A 24,564-nucleotide genomic window follows, 5' to 3' on the forward strand; every position below is an offset into this window, starting at 1 on the left:
CCAGCGTGGTTCTATTTTGGACCATCCTCTCGTTGAGGCTACTTCAATCTATTCGCTGTGTTCTACTTATTTTCGATTAACTAGGAGAATGATAAATCTTTTTTCTCTATTTGATAATTAAGGGAGCCGTACCTTGTTAAGATGTAATTAGTCTGATTTAAGGCACTATTTGATACTACATTATTTCAGTGTTTTTTTCAATTGTTTTTTATATGTTTTTTCTTGTATTTTTAATTTTTTATATAAGAATTTTAATTATAAATTTATTTTGAAAAGTATTAATTTAATATTTTAAGTGGAAAAACACTTTCAACTATATTACTCAATATATACTAATCTCATTGACATTCTAGCATCGTCAACCACAGGAGGCTCTTATTTAAACATGAGATTTTGCATCAATAAGTTTTTTTTCCTCGTTAGAATTTACTATTAAAACATAGTTAATGAACATATATATTGATATTATATTAAAATATAGACTGCACTCATTCCTATGGTTAAGATTTTTTAAAAATTTATTATTCAACAAAATAATAAAACTTAAACAAAAAACTGATCTTATAAGAATTTTTGATTGATATGTTTATACAAATTCAAAACTACAATCACACGTACAAATATTACAATATTTTTTATGAAATGTTTAATAGAAACTTGAAAAAGTTACAATTTGGCACGTGGGGCACTAAACATTGAGAGGAATGAGAGACTGATTTGGATTTAAGTCAAAAGCATGCAGTCGGCTGAACTTGGATTTGAGGCGGTTATAACGTAATTTCTTGACTTGAAAATTATTTTTTCCAGCACATGAAAAATAAATATCTAGATTCATTGGATTTGTTAGATTTTTTTAAATACCTATAAATTTTTTTTATATAAATTAAGATTATAAATTTTATTATGATATATTTCAGTCAAAATAATATGTATTATAATTATTAAATCTGATCTAACTTAATAGATCGACATGATAGTTAGACCGATTTGAGTGAGACAAAAGACCAAAATGGATAAAAACTTGGCAAAACTCGATTGAGACTCAAATTTTTTTTTAAATATATTTTTTTTGTAAATATTTATTTTCTCCACTTCATTTTGTTGGTATTTTTCTCGGAAAATTTGACATATCACCAATATATACACCGTATGCAATTTTGTTAGTGATTAAAAAGTGGAACTGATATTTACAGTAATTCTTTTTCAATTCTTTAAAATATATCAATGAACTTAATACATTAGTAAAATCATCAGTAATGATTTAAAAATATATATTTTTAAAAGAAATCTATTAAAAGAAGTAGAAAATAATTAAAATAAAATAAATTAATATAAATCAACACTAATTAATATTCAGGAATTGAGTTGCTTCGGAAAAAAAAAACAATCAATTTAAACAAATTAGCAACAAATAAATTCATTTAATTAAGTTGAATAAAAAAATTAAATAATAATAATAATAATTAAAATCAATTATATACATTTAATTGACATTGAATAACAAAATTAAAAAAAATCCAACAAGATTGTTCTCCTATGAAAATAATTCCTACAACAACATTCATGTAATTTTTAAGAACATAAAAGTTTTAAAAATTATAAAAAAAACAAATATAATGCAAAAAACCATGAAAAATAAAGAACTAAAAAGAAAAAAAATAATAACTTAATTTTGTTGTGAGTAAAGTTCAGAAGAGAAAAAAATACAAATTCTAGCAACATGCATGACCTCCTTTAATAGTAACGTATTGTGACCTTACTTGTAGGTGACTCTTGTTATCTATATTATGATAATTTATCATCGAAAGCATTTTTTTTCCTTTCCTTTAAGCTCGTATTGGCCTTTCAAAAATTATGAATCGTCCTCTAATTTTATTGTAATTATTTTATATTTAATCCTTATTTTTTCATTGCAAAATTTTTATGGTTTTTTTGTAAAAATTTAATTTTTTTTTCCATTTCACCCTTTAATTTAAAAACCAAAAGTTGTTCTCTTATTTTATTTTTCAAATTCAATCCTCTTTTTTTTAAGAGAAAATTAATCTAAGCATCCTATGGTTTACTCTTTTTTTCACTTTGCAAACAAGGTTTCAAATTTTCATTTTGCAACCTAGATCCAATCAAATTTTAAAAATATGCAAAATAACTATAATGCCTTTTATATATATATATGTGTGTGTGTGTGTGTGTGTGTGTGTGAAAAATATGGTATAAGACAAAATCTATGGTATAAGACAAAATCTAACACGTATTCGCTTTCTTTGTCAATTTTTTTCTTCTTTCTATTTTGAACTCAACAGTGAAAGGCGTGTTCAATCTCTTTTCTTTAAGTTATGCAGTAAACATATTGATCGCATCACATACCCTTCAGATTACATGTTTTTTCTTCTGATACTCTGCTCTATCCCTGGAAAAAGGTTATAGCATTCAATTTTTGGAAGACTGAAAAGTTAAGTTTACATGCTGTGCCCTGAATTTTTTTTTATTTTTTTTATTTTTTTGCTGGGAATTTTTAACCCCTTTTTGGTTGAGAACTTTTATTTTTTGGTTTAGCAACTTAGAAATGCTTTTTGTGCGCGTGTTTCTGTGGTGATGTCCATTTGAACAGTGACATTAATACAATTTGGTGAATTCTTAATTGCCGGTCAGAATTGATTTTTGCAAACATTTTAAAAATATCAAAAACATTTTTTGTTGTTCATTTTAATATATAAATTATGAAATTATATATAATATGTATTTCTAGTATTAAATAAAAAATTAATTTATTTTATTTTTTATATTAATATTAAAATAATTAGATTTTAACTTGATAAGATAAGGATTTTATTACTTAGAAAGACTTTTCTAAATACTAAATAAATTAAAAATTATAAAATGTCACATTATCTTAGTTTACATCATATAAATAAACAATGCAATTTATCTTGAATAAAATATAATAGAGATATTATTTCTTTTTATTCACATAATTAATCTTTTTATAAAGATTTAAATAGCAATTTGGATTTTTAATAACTAAAATATGATTTTTATTTTTTTATTGATAAAGTAAAAGGATTTATTATCTTCTATATCCCTATTATTTCCAATCCGTAAGGATAATCACCAACACCACATAATACTTTTCCCAATTTTTTTTTTTTTTATCTTTTATCAACTAAACTACCCAGCAAGACCAATCTTTGTTTGATATTTTATGCATCTTCTTCTACACATTATTACAGGTGACCGAGCAAACGAACAATCTGGCAATAGCCAGGTCTATGCCCTCATTTCCATCTTCAAGGCTAAGAGAGAGGAATGAGCATGAAGACGGTGTACCTACGGATTATTATGCTTGTGAAGTTATCTTTACTTCTTCAGTAATTTTGATGATTTGAACCAACGTCAATCCAGGTACCAAATCCAAAAACCATAAAAAAGCCCCCGGTTTTATGACTGAATCAAAGAATATCTTAAATGAATCACTACTCCGGTGATAGGCAAAGATGTTTTTGGAACACATTACCAGTCATTTTCCTCGAGTTATTGGACCAGTCGACCACAACAATCATACACGTGTGCTTTGCAGCTACCGTTAACCCTCTTAAAAAATTGACCCGTCCAGTCCACCCCGCCACCCCCCGTCAGCACGATCATTCTCCGAGCACCACGGCTTCACTTTGACTCGTGAGTAGTAGGGCGCGTTGCTCATCTCACATCATTTGCAAAACCCTTGGTAAAACGTCGACTGGATACAATTAACTTCTGACTAATCAATGGCTTCTCCCAGCAGATACAATTAACTCGAAGTATGTCCATTCAGTATTGCAAATGATGTGATATCTGATGTGCACGTCCTTTCTCGTCTGAAGTGTCAACTCATAGATAAGTGATGAGTGAGCCGTAAGACAAGAAGACTGTGTTGTTTGATTCGGAAGTTGAGTGGATTTGAGACCCGACACCTTGAAGTCTAAACCGTAATCTGAAAAGGGTCGTACAAAATCAATGAATGGAAGCATTGAGTTCTAGCTCTTCTACTTCCCTATTGGATGAATCTCTACAGTACAACCTACGCGCAACGCCAGAAGCTGTCCAGTAGTATGCCACCATGCATTCTTGGCACATGATCGCACACAGATGACTCCAATCAGGCATGTAGCATTATTGGTTGGGTCCAAATTAAGCGGAGGGAAGATGGCATTGCCACCAAATCATTTCAATTGACATCAAATTAAATAGAACCCAAGACACGCTCGTATCTCTATGCAGGTAGATTCACCCAGCCAAAGATGAGGATCTAAGGGGAATAGTTTGAAGAGCATTAAGAAGAGAAACTCAGAAAACCAGGATTATAGTGTTTGTAGTCATGTCTAATCTTGTCTATGAATTACATTTTGATCAAGTCATCAGACACAAATTGTGTTCAAAACGTCTCTTCAACAGCTTGGCTCATCGATATAACGTTCTTGCGTGGATGCCTAGTTTATTAAAAGACTCGATGCAAAAAGCGAGACATCACAGAGAAACCATTTAGAACCATGATAACGCAAATCATTAGTAAATAAAACCTTGGAAAGATATCTATGTCCGAGTTTTCTTCATATTTATAATTCGAGCGTTGAAGTTACACTCTTACTACATTCATGTTAGCCTTAAATTCACACGCATAATATAGATTTCAGCTATACTGTTTCACTTAAAGTTCATAACCTGGGAACCTGGAACTCTCAGGTTTGAGAAGATCAAACCAAAGGCAAGCTGTTCCGGCTAGTCCTTGGAAGAGAGAATAGGCATGATTAGCTCCACGAGCATCCCCTATTGTCACAAGTTCACTAGCATTATGATACAAGAAGCTTGCAAACGCATTTGCCCTCTCCTCATATATGCTCTCTCCAGTAAGTCGATAAAGGGAAAGGAAGGCATAAGCGTTTCCTGCCGCACCATCGGCAAGGCCTACCTTCTTCACTAACCCACTCTTCCAAACAACTTCCCCTGCTTCTATGGCAGCATTTCGGAACTCTCTATCATTTGGAAACATCTGCAGAAACAGTAAGAATTATGAGCACCAACAATGAAGACTCAATGTTAGACTGATAAAATTCTTGGATTCAATATATGTGTTTCTCATTTTAATAGGTAATTGATTCATTATACACCAGAACAGTTAAGACCCTGTAGGTCTTCTTATCTTTACGACTATCAGCGGTTATAACATAACTGCAATTCCCAACTATTCCTACTTTCAAATGCAATTACTATGTGCATAATTTGCTACATGAATCACCTTTTAGGCTTAAGCAAAGTACCGTGTCAAGTCAGCAATTTTTGCAACTTTGATGTGCAATGTTTGGAATTAAACCTGTGTAATAATATGTGATAGAAGAAGCCGGGTTAAGCATGAGTGGTGTAGCATTTTCCTTGTGTAAAATTGTCACCATGGATGGATCCAAATGCACAAACACTATCAAATGAACTTGACCGAGTATCAATTGCCTACCTCAGATGCCTTGCAGAGGGTGATGGCCATGCTAGTTGCACCATGAGACCACTGCACCAATTTGTCCCTCGGGTTTCCTTCGCTTGAAGGGTAATTTCCACTGTGAGGGAACCGGTTGCTCATCATGTACCTTAAAGTTGCCTTAACATCCTCGACATCCTCAATGGAGAGAGGAAAGTGAAGTAGCACTTGCAAGATTCCAGCAAGGCCATTGGCCGCACCCCAGTATCTTGTCCCATGCCATCTGTACATCAGTGGGCAAGCAGCATTATCAGATGCCCCTGCCCTTCCCCCAGCTAAAACAGCATCAACAACAGGCCTAAGAAGATCACAAGGCAATGTCCCTTCGCCAAGATGCTTGTTGATGAACAAAGCAGCCCATAAAAACCCAGCTCTCCCATACATAAGCTCATACGACATCCCAAAACCACCTTCCTCAGGCCCAACGGGGAGGGCTCTCTCTTGTGCAACCTATAAATCAATCAAACATGTAGTAAGATTGTTGTTTTCCATTGGATTGAGTCAGTTGACAAAAACTATCCCAGTTATAGATTAGGTGAAAAATCATCGTCATTTTGATGAAGTTAAGCAGATTAGGTTGGATGAAAAATCATCATTATTTTTAAACCTGATGGTTTAGAAAAGGATAAGGCATGTTGCCCCATCAATGATCCCCAGAGATACTGCACTTCTATGTTCTAGCATAAGAGCAGGAGTCCTGATAGGGAAAAAAATGTTCACAGCTAATAAAACAGCAGGACCCCTTCAATTTGTGGAATTATATCATCTTATTTTGTTTGGAACTACTGCCGCTTCCAAATTAAGGGCCGGAAAGAAAGACATGAGAAGATTACTACAACATTAATATACAGTGTTTAATATTAAGATATAATAATCTGGCAATTAAAGCCACGCTACCAAGCACCGAAGTGAAGATAAAGCAAATGTTTAGTGAAATCCAGAACAAGCGCGGATATTCATGATATAATGGACGGTGCATTTAACTTTGCCTTCCATAGGGCAGAGGCAACCTAGCTGATAATTCAACGAACAGACCAACTGCAAGTGGGTACTGTATCAGATGGAGCCACGGAGGCCCAGAATTGATGTTTCATGACTCATAGGCGTCCCCACCCACTAAGGTGAGCTATAAGCTCCTCTCATGAGTCACGTAGCAGTGTACCGGCACCAAACATTGGAGGCATCTAATCTATCACTTTCAACATGTGGAAATAATGAAATTTGGAATTGACGAAGACACAACGCACAAGACCGGTTGTTTGCTTGCATATTTGGTAATGTACGATTGACGAAGACACTACGCACAAGACCAGTTGTTTGCTTGCATATTTGGTAATGTACGGTTATGTGGTTATTTTTTAAAATATTTTTTATTTATAAATATACTAAAATAACAATTTTTTAAAAAATTATTTTTAAAATTAATATATTGAAATGATCTAAAAATATAAAAAAAATTATTAATGTAAAATAAAAAATACAAATATGTTAATTTTTTTTTGAAAAAACTTCTAAATTTTTTTTCACAGGAATAGTGAACCAAATTCCTAAAAAGAAGGAATAAATTACCCACTGCCAACAAAAAGATAAGGTATTGGACCCCATCTGGAAAGCAACAAATCGATCAGCTTTCTAAGTTAAAATGATTGCCTTCCCATTATAAAGGCATCCATAATAACAATTAAAGCAATCTTGTCATTAGTGTTAGGTCTGAGCTTGACAGTTGAGTGATTATTAGCTCATATTGCATGAAAGATCCAATTGTGATTGTCCAGATTCTTTGTTCGTTTTTTTCTTTTTTCATTTCTACGAATGCCTAAGTAGCCATAAACTTCAAGAAAGTAATGTCGAGAAAGTGTTGCCAACTGCAGTGAAGGATTTTGGATGACGGGCAAATATGAAACGTATAGAACTGGATCCACAGAGGAAAAAAATCAGTAAAAGCTCTTCTCTGAAGAAAAGGGTCATGTGCAAGTATATGTGAAACAGGCACCTAACTCATATAATTGGGTCTATGAAGGACATGCTTGAACAAGCATCTTTCATGGCCCCAGAAGATATTCCTATATCTTAAATTTGTTCTCTCTGGGTAGGCAAGATATTATCCTACTATATATACATATATATATATGACAGAGGATATTAGGAATGATGTTGATAGAGATGAAAATGGATATATTTGATGGTACCTCAAGGAAAAGATTCACAAAGAAGTCACGTCTTCTACGGTCCCCCTTGTAGCTAGCAGCCACGGCTCCTAGTGCATATAAGCCTCCTCTTCCACATAAGAAGGTGATGTGCCTATACATCCACCACTTCAACCATATCAGAGAGAGAGGAGAAAAGAAAACAGAGCCAAAAGAAAAAATCTTTGCTGTGCAATCAGGGTGGTCATTTCTCTAGTTTCAAAATAAATAAAAAAAGAATACTCATCCACCATGACTTCATCGTATTCTATCGTATCAACCTTCCTGCATTTGAGATTTCTTGAGCAATTGATTTAATTTGCTTGTTACAACAACACACACCGTGTGGATTTCACACTGAAGATTTGATAATTGGCTGCGTCAGTCCATAAACATTCTGGTTAATTTAGGAGACAAAAAGTTGCTCGATTTAAACAAATTGGACCACCGAAGTTATTGAATTTGTTTCCACATGAATGATATGGACATTCACTGAAATGGAACTGAAGCAAGACTTACTGATCATTCATGTGGAAACTCATTCAAGGGGGAGGTTGATAACTTAGATTTATTTATTGGTCTTAATCAAGATACCTAACCAAAAGAAAGAGAGAGAGAATTATTTATTGCTCTTTTGTTTTTATAATTTAAGGAGTGACACTCTTAAAATATCTTTTACAATATCGAGATTAGATCTTTTCATTCACCTGAAACAACTTATAATTAGAAGATTGATGCATATTTGTTTTGCGAAAAAATGTTTTCTTGGATGGGAAAATCTTGCTTATTTATACCTTTGCTATGAAAAAAAATTACTTTTCATTCACAATCCAAAAACTAAAGATGGAAATAAAAGAATTACCCTGTTTTTCATTAATTTATTTTCTAATGTTGGTTTCATACTAAAAAAATATCCAAAAAAACATTTTCCACGGAATACAGAGACTCTTAACTAGGTGAGACTGGAAATGCAATGGCGAACAATTATTAGAACAATCCACTTGTTTTAGATACCATAATTCATGTCGGCATAGTGAAGTATGAATATGCGAATACTCTGGGTCACAGCCCATAATTTACCTAGAGGAGGTCCGTGCGGAAACGGAACATGTGTCCACAATCTCGGAGCACAATAGCAAGTCCTGCTCGTTACCGGTAACTTCGTACGACCGCAGGCAGGTGAAAGCTGTCCCGAGCAAACCCGTATACACTGTCGGGTCAATACCCGTACCTGTTTTACCATCTCTTTCCCACGTCATTTCAACCACCTGCATAGTACAACACAATAATTCACCTGCCTTGGATCGCCCAAACTACACGCTCACGAGATAATTTTTTTAATATAACTTCACTTATTATATGTTTGTCATTTACCATTATGGTAAAAAAGTTGAAGAAAAATGGTGATAAGAGTTCCTTTTAGATGTTCTGCACATAAAGTTGGGAAAAATACTAAATATGTAAACTTTTAATTGCAATGAAGAAAAAGATTATTTTTTTTACAAAAAAAAAAAGTTTCGAACTTAATATTTCTCAAAAGATAAAGAGTGCCAGATAAACTGTAAGCTCATCTACAAATGGACTAATCCGGCCACAACAAGAGAAAATTATGGGTTATCGGACGGCAAAATGCATTACAATTTATTTTTAATGTTTGTGGAAAAAGAAAATAGACATCTCTCTTGCTCAAGTCATCTTCTCAAGTTTTATTTTTATGACAAGAACCTGTGAACTGAGGACAACAAGGTCGACCTGTACAGAGGCAAAAACATAAGAAATGCATACCTGGTTCTTGAGAGAAATGGCAGCTCTGAGAAGAGTTTCATGAGGAAGTAGCATATCTGTGGACGTCGGATCTGTGCGGTGAGTCAAATCTAGCCGTTCGTTGTTGTTCTCCTCGTGGTTCTCTTGAGAAGCTACCCCCACCACATATGACATGGTTAGTTTCTCCTCTTGTTGTAGAAAGAACAGAACTCCCTCTAAATATCCCTTATCTATCCGAGCCCTCAACTTCACTTCTGCGTCTAGCTTTGATTGTTGGAGGATTTCGTTTTCTCCTTTACTTTTATGGAAACCCAGGAAGGAAGGCAAAGAGGAGCAGCGAAAATAGGATGTGACGGAGTGTGTGTTTGTTGGTTTTAGGTTACGGTTTCGAGTAATGGCGGTGTAGAAGAGGGAGACATTATACATTTGCCAGGTTGTCCGCTCATTGGATAAATATCGATAGCCTTTGTGAGGTATTTAATTACGGTGGACAGTTCTATTATTTGTTGGGATTAATGTAGAATTGGTTGAGTTCGGTTTAATAGTTAATTATTAATTATCATTTATGATAAATAATTTTTATATGGAATAAAAACTGGTATCGCATCGTATTATTATTAAACTTTTTAAATATTTTATTCAAAATATTGACATAGCTATGGAAGAATTGCCACTGAAATGATATTTTTGTAGTGGTGGTTTCCTCGTATCATACTAGCTTGTATGTTTACGTACGGAACCAGGATTCTTCTAAATATAAAAATAAATATGCAAGTCTGAGGAAGTTTCTTGATATTATTATTAAACCTCACAATAAAGTTACTAAATTTTTTTTTATTAAGATAATTTTTTTATTAATATACCTCATGCATGTTTATCACAATGAATCTAAAATTAAAAAGCTTATTTAGAAATATAGTTTTAGAAGTATAGTTGTAATTGCTTTTCAAAATATTTTTTATTTAAAAAAACATGTCAATAATATTTTTTTATTTTTTAAAAAATATTTTTGAGATCAGTAGATCAAAATGATTTGAAAATATAAAAAATATACAAATTCAAAGCAAGAAAAAATCAATTTTTTTAAAAATACTTTTCAAACACAATGTCAAAAGGTATCTTTCACTAAAATTATTGTTTTTGTTTTTTTTTAATATTTTATGATTGTTGTATTAAGTTAACAAAAAATACCAAAATAGTATCTTCATATTTTATGTGTAATTAAAAGATAAAAAAATTATAAATGAGATAAGATTAAGTTTAAAATCTATTTAAAAATTCTAAGAAAAAAAACAATTTGAATCGAATTTTTATGAACAATTTATTATTAGTATGATTTTTTTTTATCATTTATGAAATAATTGAAAAATAAATTATTAAAACTTAAATCAAAATTTATAATAGTATTTAAGAACCATTCAAACTTATTCAAAATTGAAAAGTAAAAAAATCTAGTGAATTTTTTTAGAAGGGTCAAAAAAACCAAAAAGAAAAATAATAGGAGAGGGTCAGGCCTAACACTTGGCCCATCAATAATAGACCGTGCACGTTTATCACTCCCGCGGTGCCTTACATGTTTATTGGGTTTGCAGGGTCTTCAGTGAGCCGTGAGATTAGTCGTAGTGCGCGCAAGCTGGCCCAAATACCCACATAAATAAAAAATAATAATAATAGACCGTGCACATTTGATCTTATTTTTTTTATTTTAATTATTGTTTGCATTTATTTATTTTGTTTTTATTTCCTCTACCAGCTCTTGAACCCGCAACACCTCCACTTATATATGCTCGTCAATCATCTAAATTATAGCAAAAAATTATCAAAAAATTAAACAAGTATATTAATATGTTTATTATTCATATAAATAATAAAAAAAGCTTTAATTTTTTCAAAGTGTTGAGGTAATGGGTTCAAGTCGTATCCAATTTTGAAAGAGTTTCTAATTGTTTATTGGGAGAAATTTGGATTTAAATTTTAGATTAGAAATGTTTGCGTCTAACTATTAGAGAAAGGAAGAGGCGATGAAAAGTCACGTGCAAAGCAGCTTAATTAAGGATTAGGCGAGAGATTTTCTTTTCATTGGTCATGTGCATGTCACATAAGATTCTTCAAAAATTATTTCTCAATATAGAGTTTTATTGAATGAATTATTAACAAAATAGCAATATTAAATTACTAAAATACACAATTACAAAATGATATAGACTAGATAAGTTTAGCTTTCTTTCTTTCTTTTTTGATCTTTATAGTATTATGATAGTTTACACATTAATTAAAATTATTTTTTAGATAATTTGAAATATTATATTATGCATTAGACCAGTACATTAATAAAAATAAATTACTTTAACTATTAAATCAAAACTTAAACTAAAAAAATTATATATATAACCAAACCTCTTTAATCATGAGTTGAATTGGATAAATATAAGAATAAGAATTGATTCAAGAATATAATGTTATAATTAAAATAAAAATAAAAATATGTATGTAGCTTAGGTTGTTTTCAAGTGATTGGAGTTATGAAGAATGTTTAAGATTAGGATAAGTAATGAATGTTTTTTAAAATAGTTGTTGTGAAGAAAAATATTAAAATAATATTTTTTTTATTTCTAAAATTTTATATTTAATATCAATATATATAAAAAAAAAAGATTAAAAGTCACTCCCTCACAATACCATGGACGGAGAATGATGTGTAAATACCAGCCGCTGGTTAGAAGTCAGGATTATGGAACATTGATTGAACTAGCAACCACGAACGTCTTGTTGAAACATCAATCAATATCTGCTCTTTTTTGTTTTGCGTACGTGGTGCTTCCTTATTGTGTAGATAAAGCTATTAAATTAAAACATTACCTTAAATTGTCTATCATATACATACATGCAAAACCGATAAATTAGCCAAAAATTAAATCACATTTTTAAATATTATATTCCCATCACTCTTTTTATTTAAATTAATTGAAAGCATATATCATAAAATGTAAAACCTAAAAAGAAAAACAACGAAAATGGATCTATATATCATGATTAAAGGTTGTTTAACTTTAAATCATTATGAAGTTTATCTTACTATAAAAGATTATTTATATTTTATTTACAACTTTATTTCCTTTTAATTATAACAAGTTTATCTTGATATAAAATATATGTAAATTTTAATAGCTTAATTAATTAGGTATTAAATTTTTTTAAAAAAAAATTACTAGTTCAAGTCTTATAAATATTAGAATCATTAAAAATTTATATAATTATTAATTTTAAAATTTATAAAATTAATTAAGATTCTTGTAGCCTGATCTGAACATTCTATTAACAAATATATATATATATATGTTTTATTCAGAAACAACTTGCTTGGGCGGTTCTCGTGTCATATAAAGCTACCAAATTAGTTCTTGTTATTTGGATCTGTGATTCTTCGTGTTTTATTTCTATTTTATATTTCGATTCAATAAATATCGTTGATTGCTTGTAGCAGCCACTTTCTGTCCAATTTTTTCTTGTTCTTTGTATGAGTTCCAGCTTTTTATCCCTAAATTTGACTTTTTATATCCATTATTTCTTAGGAGAAATGACATCCCACCCGAGTAGCAATGAAAAAAGGTTTTTTTTTTCCAAAAAATAAAAAAGAAAAAAAAAATAGGGAGGCAAACACAATTCGAATCCTCACTAGCAACTGAAGAACACCATGGTACAACCAAAAACAAATAACAGTCGCTTTAGATAAGGAAGAAATTTACTGCCTTCCACTGCATTAAATCCCATATTGGTATTTTTTAAAAACATATTTCTATTCCAAGAAATATCGGATTGCATTTATCCAAGTTAATTATAATTTAGTACATCCAAGTTAATTATAAAATTTAGTCCGGAATATGCAACGCCACCCGTTATCTAAATATGACATTATTTAATGTTTCTAAAAGCATTACCATGTTATGTTTTTTTTGGTAATGTGACAGGTGATCATGTACAGTGATTGAATTGTTGTTGGTAGTTATTTTTTTTAGATAAAATATATAATTTTTATTTTTTTTTATTTTAATTTTTATTCCTTTGATTTCTTATTTTATTTTTATTCTTTTTATAAAAAAATTGTTTTTTTTTTATTTAATCTTTCAATTACAATTTCTCATATTTTTTTATTCATTTTGGTCTTTATTCTTTTAATTTTTAATTTATTTTCTTGATATTTTTTTTTTAAATTTTATTGGTTTTGAATTTCATCTTTCAATCAAAATTTATATTGTTTTATTTTTTCTAATTTAACATTCATTATTTTGATTTGTTTTTCATTTTATTAAAAATATTTTTCAATTCAATTTAACCCTCAAATTAAAAGTTTTTGGTTTCCCTTTAATTAATTTTTATTTTATTCTCACCCTCATTCTTTTAATTAAATTTTTTTCTTGGATTCTATTTGTGTAATTGATTTTTTTTGTTTTTTTTATCTTTTAATATTTAATTTATTAAATATTCAGCTTCAAATTTTTTTCACTTATAACACTTTTGATCTAAAAACCCGAATCATGAGTCTAAGAAATTAATGTTATTTAACATCTTTGTTTTGCTCATTTTTTTTTATAGTAATATTGTTTAGCATTATTTTTTTTATATTGGTTTGGTGATTATTTTTTATTTTTTTAATAAATTTATCACAGTCTCATAATATAAGCCACAGGTTTTGTATTTTTTATAGAAATATTTTAAAATTATTTTTTTAATTTTTTTAGGATATTATTCTAATTTATTTATTTTTTATTTTATAATAATAATTTTTTTTATTTTTATCATTTAGTATTTATTCAATCTGAATTAGGGTTCCATCCTTTTTATTATTTTGCTTTATGTATAATTTTTCATTGGTCTTTTTATTTATTGGGTTTTTAGAATTATTATTTAAATTATTTTTTAAATTTTATCTTTTATATTTGAAATAATTTTTTAAAATAATTTATAAAAATAAAATTATTTTTCAATTTCTCCCCCTTTAACTTTTTAATCTTTCTGTATTATTTAAGATATTTTTTAATTTATATTTTTAAATTGCATCCTTAATTTTTTTATTTCAAATTTGATCATATTTTTTTTAGTAGATTTTTTTAAATTGATACTTTTTCTAATTCCATCATTATATATTAGATTAATTGGAAATTGAACTTTTTAACTATACTTGAGTATTGAGTTTTAAATATTAACCTGGATTTAAAAGGTTTGCCCGAGTTTTTTTTAACTTTCTCTAAGCTTATGTTTTTTAAATTTTATTTTTTAATATTTATTTAATTGGAGTTTGAACTCTATTATCTTTTTTAATCTTATTTTTTTTATTTTTACCATTCAATATTTATATCATTTGCGATTAGACTCTATTTTTTCATTTTTCTTTTATTTGATTTTTTTCCTGAATTTTCAAAATAACTATAGTTATCTTGGATCTTTCTATTTGTTATTTTTTGTTAGATTTACCTTTTCAAGTTTTTTAAATTGATAAGTTTTTTCTTGATTTTATACTTTAATATTATATCAGTTGGGAATTAATTTTCTTTTATGGTTGCATCCTTCAAGGTTGAGGTTTTTTAATAATATGCTTTATGATTTTTTTCAATTTTCTTTTTATTTGTACATATTTATCTATTTACTTAGATCACAAGTTTTACAGATTGACTTGAATTTTTTTTAGTGTTGCTCTTTTAAAATTTAATATTTTTTATGCCCCGTCATTCAATATTATATTGTTTTGAAATTGAGTTGCATGATGTTTCCCGGTTCGCCTTTTATTCGGTTGCTCACTTGCATGATTCGGTTTGCAAAATTTGGTTTGTTTGCTTGGTTTTTTTTATTAATTTTTTTTAATTGTATTCTTTAATATTGAATTTATTTGGAATTCAACTTTGACTTTTTTTTATTTGTTTTTTATTTGCTTAATTTGCTCTTATAACTTGGCTTACATGCTTAGTTAGGTTTTTTTTTCTTTTTTTTTATATTTAATTTGTTAGAATCATAATTTCATCGCTTTTTTTAACATTTTATTTTTGTTACAGGTTCCAATTCATTCTTTCTCGGTTAGGTTTATGCCTCATTTTATTTTAAAAAATCTTTTTAAAAACATACTTGCATCGTTAGGATGTCTTATTTTTACTGATGAAAAAAAATATTCTAGCCCGTAGCATACATGGGAACATACATGGAACTATGAAAATGACTTTAAGCAGCCTCAATCAAATTTAAAGTGTGAGAAACAACATTAATGATCATGATCTAGGTTGCGAGCTATGTAAGACCTGAAACAATATTATTATAAAAAAATGCTTAGATTTAATATGATTTGGCAATGTGTTTATTTATATATAAACAGGGAGCTATATTTCACACTTATAGATTAAATGAAGGTTAAATAATATATATTTATAATAAACCCTAGCCGTACAAGCCTTACAAGAGATATCAATAATTTTCAATAATATTCCTTTACCATATCACAAGCGCTACCCCCGCAACCCAACCTAATGAGCCACATTCTACAGCAGAAGCTAAATCAAACATGATCTTAATCAGGAAATTCATGTAAATTTCTTTTGAGTTTTCCGAAGTCGTTTCAAGTTAAAAAAAAAAAAAGGATTGTAACAAGAAAGTAGCCTTGATGAAGTATATTGCAACCTAAAGGAGACTCAACCTTGGAAAATTCACCAGATTTTCTTAGAAGTTTCATTTGGTGAAGTGATATCATAACAAGTCTATGGCCAAAGCCATTAAGATTTGAATTGATAAAAAAACCCTAAGTTTAAGAAAGCGCTTTGTGGACCATTTAATATTCAATCTTCTCAAGAATGGAGGAAGAAAAGTAGCAGAAGCTTCAACAGAAAAGTCCCTGCATGGTAACCAGAAAAAAAAAAAAAAAAATCTATGCATGCCCAAGCATTCAGATTAAGAGAACAAATTCATAAAGTCTTGAATATGAATATAGCCCCTTGCCCTAGAATGATTTGCTCCACTAGAAGGCAACATATAGAAGTAAGAGAATCAGTATAAGCGTCGCATTGCATCATTAAATAAAATAGCATTCAAAACGCTATCTTTGATCGACTAATCTAATCTTTGAGGTCAGAAATTGGTCCTTTGATAAGGATAATGAGAAACAATTATTCACATTGTGAGCTGATCAGGTGAACTTTTGCCTTGTGAAAAAAGATAAACTATGCATGCCACTGAAACAAAATTAAATGCATCTAGACAACACGTACAAATTGTTAGTCACCACCAACTGATTGTCCCCTTCTGTGTGATCCTCCTCTCCTCAGTAGAATATCACCAAATCTTCGTATATATGCTCTTTTTCTCGTAGAGTTTTTTTCACTCTCTGGATCATTGGTATGAGCCCCGTCTATATGGTCATAATCACGCGGTTTTGTTTCTTCTCCAACATTTGTGATTTTTTCCTTGCGAGGCACTGCTACGGTTGGTGATTCTGCTTGCTTATCAAATTTCGATCCCCTAAGTAGATCACGATTTTCAGAGTCCTCATCCTCATCTTTGTTCTTTTGTTTATCTATAGTTTTGTTGTTTCCATCTACGTCCTTGTGTTTGTTTGGAATTATTAGCTCTTTAAGACTGAAACTGCATGTACGGCCCAGTTTCTTGCCGTCTTTGTCCTGTTTCTCCTCTGCATTCTGTGGCTTTTCCTTGAGTTGGTTTTCCTTATCTTCTACTTTAAGCTCCCTTTCCGATGCTTCACAGACAAACTGCTTCAACTCTTTAATTTGCTCGAGAGTTGCAGCTTCATTGATCCTAAGGTTTTCGTTTTCTTGAGTAATGAAAACCAAAGCATTGTCTTTTTCAGCTAAGACGTCTTTGAGTTGGGAATTTTCATCCCTGGCAATCCCGGCAGCTTCTTTTGCAACATTAGCTTCATTAAGGGCCTGTTTAAGTATATCGCGCACCTTCTGATTCTCTTGTTTAGCTATCTTGTTCATGTTCTCGGCTGTTCTAAGCAATTCAAGAAGTTTATTGTTCTCTTCACATGCGTCTGACTTTTCGTCTTCAGCTCTTTTGATACAATCGACAAAGCCTGTCTCTTTCGCATTCCATGCCAGAAGCGACTCTTCAGCCTCTATTTGCAACCTCTCTGTTGTTTTTCTATATCGATCCGCTTCTTTCCTTTCTTCATTCAAAAGAGTTCTATACTTGTCCTCTAAGCTATTTATGTTCTCCTGCAAGATTTCTGCCTCCTTTTTGAAGCGCTCCAGCCCTTCCTGGGTTAACTTGAGCTTCTCCCTCGTTTGAGTGGATTCTGTTGCAACTTCTGTTAGCGCCATTGCCAAGCCATCCATTGCCTTCTTGCTGTTCTCTTCTGCTTCATTTGCTAGCTTCAGTTCACGTTTAAGTAATTCCATCTCCTCGAGTAGACTCTTGGTCTTCGATGCCGAATGTTTTTCACCCTCCTGGGCATGAGTCCGGTTCTGTCTTTCCAGGTGAAGTTCAGACTTGAGACTCCTTTTCGCCGCCCTCCTGGGCATGAGTCCGGTTCTGCCTTTCCAGGTGAAGTTCAGACTTGAGACTCTCTAATTCTTTTTGCAATGAAACTTTATCTCCATCATGTTTCTCCAACTCCTCTACCTGCTTGCGAAGGGAAGTAATCTCAAGCTTCGACTCTTCAAGCAGTATCTTGGTCTGCTCAAGCTGCTTCGTTTGGGCGGCAAATGAATCTAGCAACTTCGTTTCTGCTTCGTTCCCTTTCTGTACCTCAGCCTCGAGTTCTTGAATTCTTTTCTTGCTATGGGATAATAAATCCAATGTACGAGCCTCGGTTGATTTAACATTACTTAACTCTTTGTTCAGTTTTTCCAAAGAGTTATCTTTCTCTAGCAATTTGGCCTCCGCCTCTCGTAGCTTTCCAACTTCAGCTTTCAAGGATGTGATAGCCAGTTCTTTAATCTTCAACTCTTGTTTTGATTTTGACAATGATTCCACTACTGAATTGAGTTCCACAAATATATCAGCAACCTTCCCATTAGACATTGCTTCTTTTAACCTGGAATTTGACTCATCGGCCACCTTCTTCATCTCTTTAAGCTCATCACGTGCTCTATCTCTTTCCCTTTCTGCTACATCCAGCCTCTGCTTTAAATTCCTCAGCTCCCCTTCAACTTGCTCCTTATCTTGTTGCATCTTTCCAACTCTTAAGATTCCGTTCTAGCCACGACAAAGAACAAAAACACATGATTATTATATGAACTACCCTGACTCAAATTCTGAACTATTGCGCGGTGATTGGAAAGGAGAATTTGATGTAGAACAGGAAAGAAATAGTAAGGGGAAAATAGAAAATGGGAGGAAATCCAAGGAATAAAACTAAAGAATGAGCAGCCGAAATCCATTGTCAATCATCAAATAGGAAACTCAAATGCTCAACGTGTACATTTTAATACAGATACTGAGCAAACAAAAACAAATAGGATCAGAATATACAATGAAGAGCTAAATTTTCTAATAAAATATAATTCAAAATTTTCTGAAAAGTTCTGGGAATAGATAGCATGATTAACCAAATCAAAGAAATGATCAAACAAATAACATCCTGCAAGTCAAATTTTCTGAAAAGTTCTGGGAATAGCATGATTAACCAAATCAAACAAATGATCAAACAAATAACATCCTGCAAGTCTTGATTGGTTTCTATCAGAATTATGAGAATTTAAGCACAAAACTCTCTTTGCCCCATAGTAGACAATTGTGTACAGTCAAAGGAGAATTCAATACAATCCTACATAGATATTGAATAACAACAAAGGCCGGAACACAGGAAATCGAAAAAAAAATGGAAAAGAAAACAGGATTGTTACCTCAGATGTGTATGTGATCTTTCAGGGCTGTTGTTGGAGGGACTTGATAGATTTTAGATTGATTTGTATGTTTGCTCGTTCCCTTTGCTATGTTTCGAAGCAGAAATGGCTTAGATACAGTCAAGGAAGGGTTCTTAATTTCATAGAAATCTCCAGGGACTTTGAAACCACGCCAAAATGTATGCATGAAACCACAGAATAATATATTAAAAGTTAAAGAGGCAAAGAGAGGAAGAAACAAAAGAACCATTCAAAGCCAAAAAAAATGCAAAACAAGAAAAACATTAAAAGATACGACATATAATAAAAGAGAAAATAACGCATGGAATCTTCAAGGAAATAAGGCGCAAGAAAGGAAACGAATTACCTAGGAAATAACCAACTAATGCATAGGTTCTGTTTGGAAGACAACGTTATTGAATTGTTCCTTGTTAGTTATCATGCATCTTCTAGATTTGGAAACTTCAAGACTAGGATCTCTCAAAAACAATATTTTTCTTCGAGAAATCAGAGAGAGAGAGAGAGAGTTGGGTTTGGTTTGTTTGGATATGTAAGATTTCTTAACCCAGGTTGGCGGGGTTTCCACTACGCAATACTAGAGGCTTTAATCTGAAGAATAATATAAATATATAATTAAAAGGGGTTCAAAGTCAGAGATTTGTTGCTTTCCTTCAATCTAATGAGTTTGAATTCTCAATTTGTATTTAAAAGAATTCTTTTGTTTTAAAATTTACTAGATGATGTTAAGGATGCATTCTTAATATTATTTAGGAAGAAGATTAAATCTTAATTAATATATAAATCAATTTAAAAATATCTTTTATTGGCTCTCTGGTAAGAAATCGGTTGAGTTGTTGATAATGGCCCAGTCAGCTCGTGTTAAATTATAGTTGTTCGTAGCCGGCATGACACGATCGGCGAAGCCTTCCAAGAACTGAAACATTCTCTGCAGATGCTGCTTTGAAAAACAATAGTCAGTGTCAGGTACGTGGCCGTAGGAGGAAGCCTCCTCTCGGGGCGTCACCAAAAATTCTTTATTTTAAGTTTCGCCACTCGGCCTATGACCCACGCTTTCAAATTAATTTTTAAGACCTTTGTGTTATAAATGTGTAGTCAATGAAGATTTTTAAAATAAAAAATAAAAAGATGATGTTTATACTCAATACATTTACCAAAAATAAATAAAAATTTGTTGACGCTAATTACATACTAAAATAAAAACTAATCTTTCTAATAAAAAGCAAAAAATAAATGTAAATACAAATACAAATATTTTATACTTAACATTCTTTTTATTCTATACTTTTTTATCTTAAATATTAATTCTCATTACTCATAACAAACAATTTATAAATGCAATTAGGGAATGATATTGAATAAATCATAATAGTTTCTTTGAAGTATTATGAAATTAAAAAAAAATAATTACAAAGATTAATTCCGATTTAAAAAAACTAAAACTAAATATTTTAAAACATAAAAAAAGGATATTAATTAAGATTTATATATAAAAAGGTCGAGTTCTGCTGGCTAGGCCTGGCAAACAAAGCCACGACCAGAGTTTTTTTCTTTTTTTGGAGAGAATGCACAACATGTTGTCTACATTTAATGTGATAATTTTTTTATCATCTCTCTCTAATAATATATATATATATATATAAAACTAGTTTTGTGTTCTTGAAATTCAAAAACATCCTAAGAACCTCAATAATCATCCATAGACTAAAGCATATAAAAAACAAAGTTTATAGCTGAAATATGAATCGGAAAAACATGGAACAAATAATAGGTAAATTGAAGCTATAGGGATTAAATTAAAGTTTTATGTAATCTAAATGGGTTTTATTTTGGTTTTTTTTTTCTTTAAAAGGACTTCTTCTTTTAATTTCAGTTTTTAACAGCAATTAAAGCTATATTTGACAAAATCAATGTTTAATTCAACATTCATATATTCACCAACACTTTATGTATACAAGCGCATGCAAATAAAAAGAAACCCCAACATATATAAAAACATGGTAATGTAACTTTAGATAATGAACTTGCATAGAAAAAAAAATTAACTGCCAATAATAATTAAAAAAAAAAGTATACATTGATCATGTAAACAGTACAGTCTAAATACGCATTACACTCTATATATGATTTCTCCTATCTATTTTAGTTTATTTGATAACTAGGTGGTGCTTTTTTTTATTATACAAACCCCCGTATATTATGATTATATTTATTACTCTATTCAATCAAATAGAAAATTTATAAAAATTTTAATTTTTACGACATAATCCCTTAATATTCATATAAAAGCTCCTTGCATTAAAGAGCCATTTCTCCATATCCAGGAGTGAGGGTTTTAAATGAGAAGATGAAGAGCATTTGTCAAGGAACCTTGGAAGAGATACTCTTGTCACTGTTACCACCTCTCAACTTCTTGATGTCCACTGTGACTTCTTCTTCCCCGTTGCACAGAATGATGTGAGCAATTTATGTAGTGAAATAATTAAAAGATCAACATAACCAACTTTAGAATGTTAGTTGATTCTACTTCTCTTCAAATAAGCCGTCTTTGGATAATTCAACTATAGAAGGAACTTGCCTTGTACAATCTCTGTTCGTAAACAGGTTGTCTTCCCTGTAATCATTAAGTGCAAGCACTTCAAAGTTCAAACATACAATATCAAGGAAATAACCTTCTTCTGAGCTCTTCTGCAGAGAGAAGTAGAAAAGGAAGGTTTCTGCTGCACAATAAGCCCAGGAATGTTGCAATTCAATCCAATTAAAGCGAGATAACTCTAGATTAAATGACACATGTTCTCCACAATATAAACAAAGACACCACATGTGATTCAAGAGAATCAAAAGCATTTTCTTATAACAGCTGCAAGACTTTGGCTTTTTTGATAGACAAAAGACTAGAGCAGGCAGGAAAACCTGAAACAATGACTGGAAAACCTGTAGCTTAACCTTACAAAATATCTTTGAATGTGATAACATCAATGCTTCCAAATCAACCTCTTTCACGCATGCCCTGCCGAAGACTAAACATCAGGCTAGAAACCAGCGTTTTTAGCAAATGACAGTTAGAGTAGTGAAAATGCGTTTTAACATTACATGTAATATTAAGCTTTTCAAATACATCCCATCCGACTTTATGTATGTGCCCCCTCCCTATCCTAACATTACTCAGCGAGCATAATTTAAATGTTAAAACCTTTCTAATTTCGCCTTCGTTCATATCTCTGCATCCAAGTTGCAACACTCCACATGACCATTTATAAGCAAACGAAGAACCGATGCCCATGATACTACAGTCCTCTTGGGCTTTGATGCGAGAGCTCTTTTTTTTTTTTCTTTTTCTTTTTTTGGTTTTGGGGGGGGCGCAGGCAGCGCTTTGATGAATGCTACCTTTTCTCCAGTAGGCATTTGTGACAGGGTTCCAAGCTACCCAAGTCTTTTGTGGGCATTTGATCGAATAGTTGAACTACCTTAATCATATCTGCTACCCCCAGATTGGCAGCATTGACAAAGTGGGGGTTTAGCTAAACATACCAGCTATTGCCTAACGGTAGGTATTATGTAAACCCTGATTGGGCAGCTCTTGGCTCAGCAAGCCCCCCAGCAATCACATGACTTGTATTTCTCAGGGATTCCATTCTTGACTTCCACGGACAGGGAGGACCATCATTCTAATTATGACCGGGTTAAAAGTCCTGGGAAAATTTGAAAGTATACCCATGTCAGAACGCCTGTCAACGCCTTGTACATTTCTGTACCAGCACTGCCTTGGTCGCCAGAGCTCAGACCAACGGTTTCAAAAACCATGCCTCAGACCATATTATATTTTGCGTGCAGCTGGGACACTAGTGAAATCATTTTATTCGTAAATTACACTCATTGGCAAGGTCGGCTTTCTCAAAAACTCGATGCTAAGGTCCGTTCTGTTGATGGCGTGTTGCAGTTCTGAATAATTCATTCGAACCTACAGAGCCTAGAGGGACCCCGGTACACACACAAACATTTCGCTTTTACATGTAAAAGGGTGCAAATCTTGAAACTAAAGATTTTGCATCACTCCATCAACGATGACAAAATTTGAACAATGGAGAGCGGGCACGAACCTTACCAGCAGAAAAGCAGGCCTTAGTGTGTTTGGCCGAACGGAAGTATCACATTTTGCTATGTTCTTCGACATGCAAGAGCCGGGATATCCAAAATCTCTTTTGAAACAAAAGAAGTACATAGCCTATTAATCCTTTCAAGCTTCGAAACTCGGGAGTCTCAACAGCACAAGCCACACCAACCCATGCGATAGCTTTGGCGGTTAAAATAACAAGTTTAAAATATTTTTAATTGTGATTTTAAAAAATAAATTTTGCAAATTATTTTATAATGAGATTCATTTTTACAAAATAAATCATAACCAAGACTTAAAATATGCGATAAGATTGGAATAGGACAAGTTTTTGCATACAAAATAAATCATAATAGAGGCTCTTCATTAAAGACTACAGAAATAATATCGTTTAGTTACTATTTTAGAATAAAAAGATAAAATACATGATAAAAAAAATTAAAATTAACATTATGTTTACTAATGGTATATAAAATAAAGTGGTCGTTTTTATATCATTTTTTGTTATAATGAACAAAATAAAATATAATATAATTATTTTTCTCTTATAATATATATTGTTATCAAACTTATGTATTTAAAAAAATATATTATTTTTTTACTTTTGAATTATATATATTGAATATTAAAATTAATAATTTTAATTATAAAACCAAAATCAACTTAAAGTCTTGCCACTTTGACCCTTAACTTGAATCTTTTTTCAAATTAACTCCATAATTAAATTTTAAAATTATAATAATTATTATTTTTATTTATACATTGATTCAAATCAATTCATATTAAATCCCTCAACCTATAACCTTGATTTTACCTTGCTTAACATTGACTCCGTAAACACAAATTAACCCCCTTGGTCCTGGCTTTGCTCCAAGGTGTCCCTTGAATTAAAAATTATAATAATAAAGTTTACATTGATACAAATAAGAACACTCCGAGACGTAATTCAGATCTCATTGATCTTATTGCGAGACGAACCTCAATCAAATCAAGTTTTAAAACCGTCGTCATATCTACAGCAGTATCTACTATTATTAGGCTAATCAGGTTAACAGTCAACTTCAGTTATGACCTGCACCGAATCAACCCTTAAGTGATGCTTTGTTCCATTTCAACCCCTATAAGAAATTTTAA

The 24,564-nt window shown here is 31.3% G+C and overlaps 2 protein-coding genes across 2 annotated transcripts; both read right to left on the reverse strand.

Annotated features, from left to right (window-relative positions):
- Positions 1–4,529: 4,529 nt before the first annotated feature.
- Positions 4,530–9,869, reverse strand: LOC105130316 (lanC-like protein GCL1). Its single transcript, XM_011032763.1, has 5 exons — positions 9,475–9,869; positions 8,770–8,957; positions 7,693–7,804; positions 5,483–5,953; positions 4,530–5,023 (listed from the first exon to the last, which is right to left on the reverse strand). Exons 1-5 carry the CDS (start codon positions 9,625–9,627, stop codon positions 4,682–4,684), a joined length of 1,266 nt encoding a protein of 421 aa, XP_011031065.1. The 5' UTR covers positions 9,628–9,869; the 3' UTR covers positions 4,530–4,681.
- A 6,612-nt stretch (positions 9,870–16,481) lies between these two features.
- Positions 16,482–19,866, reverse strand: LOC105130317 (myosin-3-like). The gene is made up of 4 exons (XM_011032764.1): positions 19,666–19,866; positions 19,299–19,457; positions 17,950–18,648; positions 16,482–17,885 (listed from the first exon to the last, which is right to left on the reverse strand). Exons 3-4 carry the CDS (start codon positions 18,622–18,624, stop codon positions 16,707–16,709), a joined length of 1,854 nt encoding a protein of 617 aa, XP_011031066.1. The 5' UTR covers positions 18,625–18,648; positions 19,299–19,457; positions 19,666–19,866; the 3' UTR covers positions 16,482–16,706.
- Between the last annotated feature and the right edge of the window lie 4,698 nt (positions 19,867–24,564).

The sequence above is a fragment of the Populus euphratica genome, unplaced genomic scaffold (assembly GCF_000495115.2).
Source record: "Populus euphratica unplaced genomic scaffold, PopEup_1.0 scaffold45.1, whole genome shotgun sequence".
NCBI classification, from domain to species: domain Eukaryota; kingdom Viridiplantae; phylum Streptophyta; class Magnoliopsida; order Malpighiales; family Salicaceae; genus Populus; species Populus euphratica.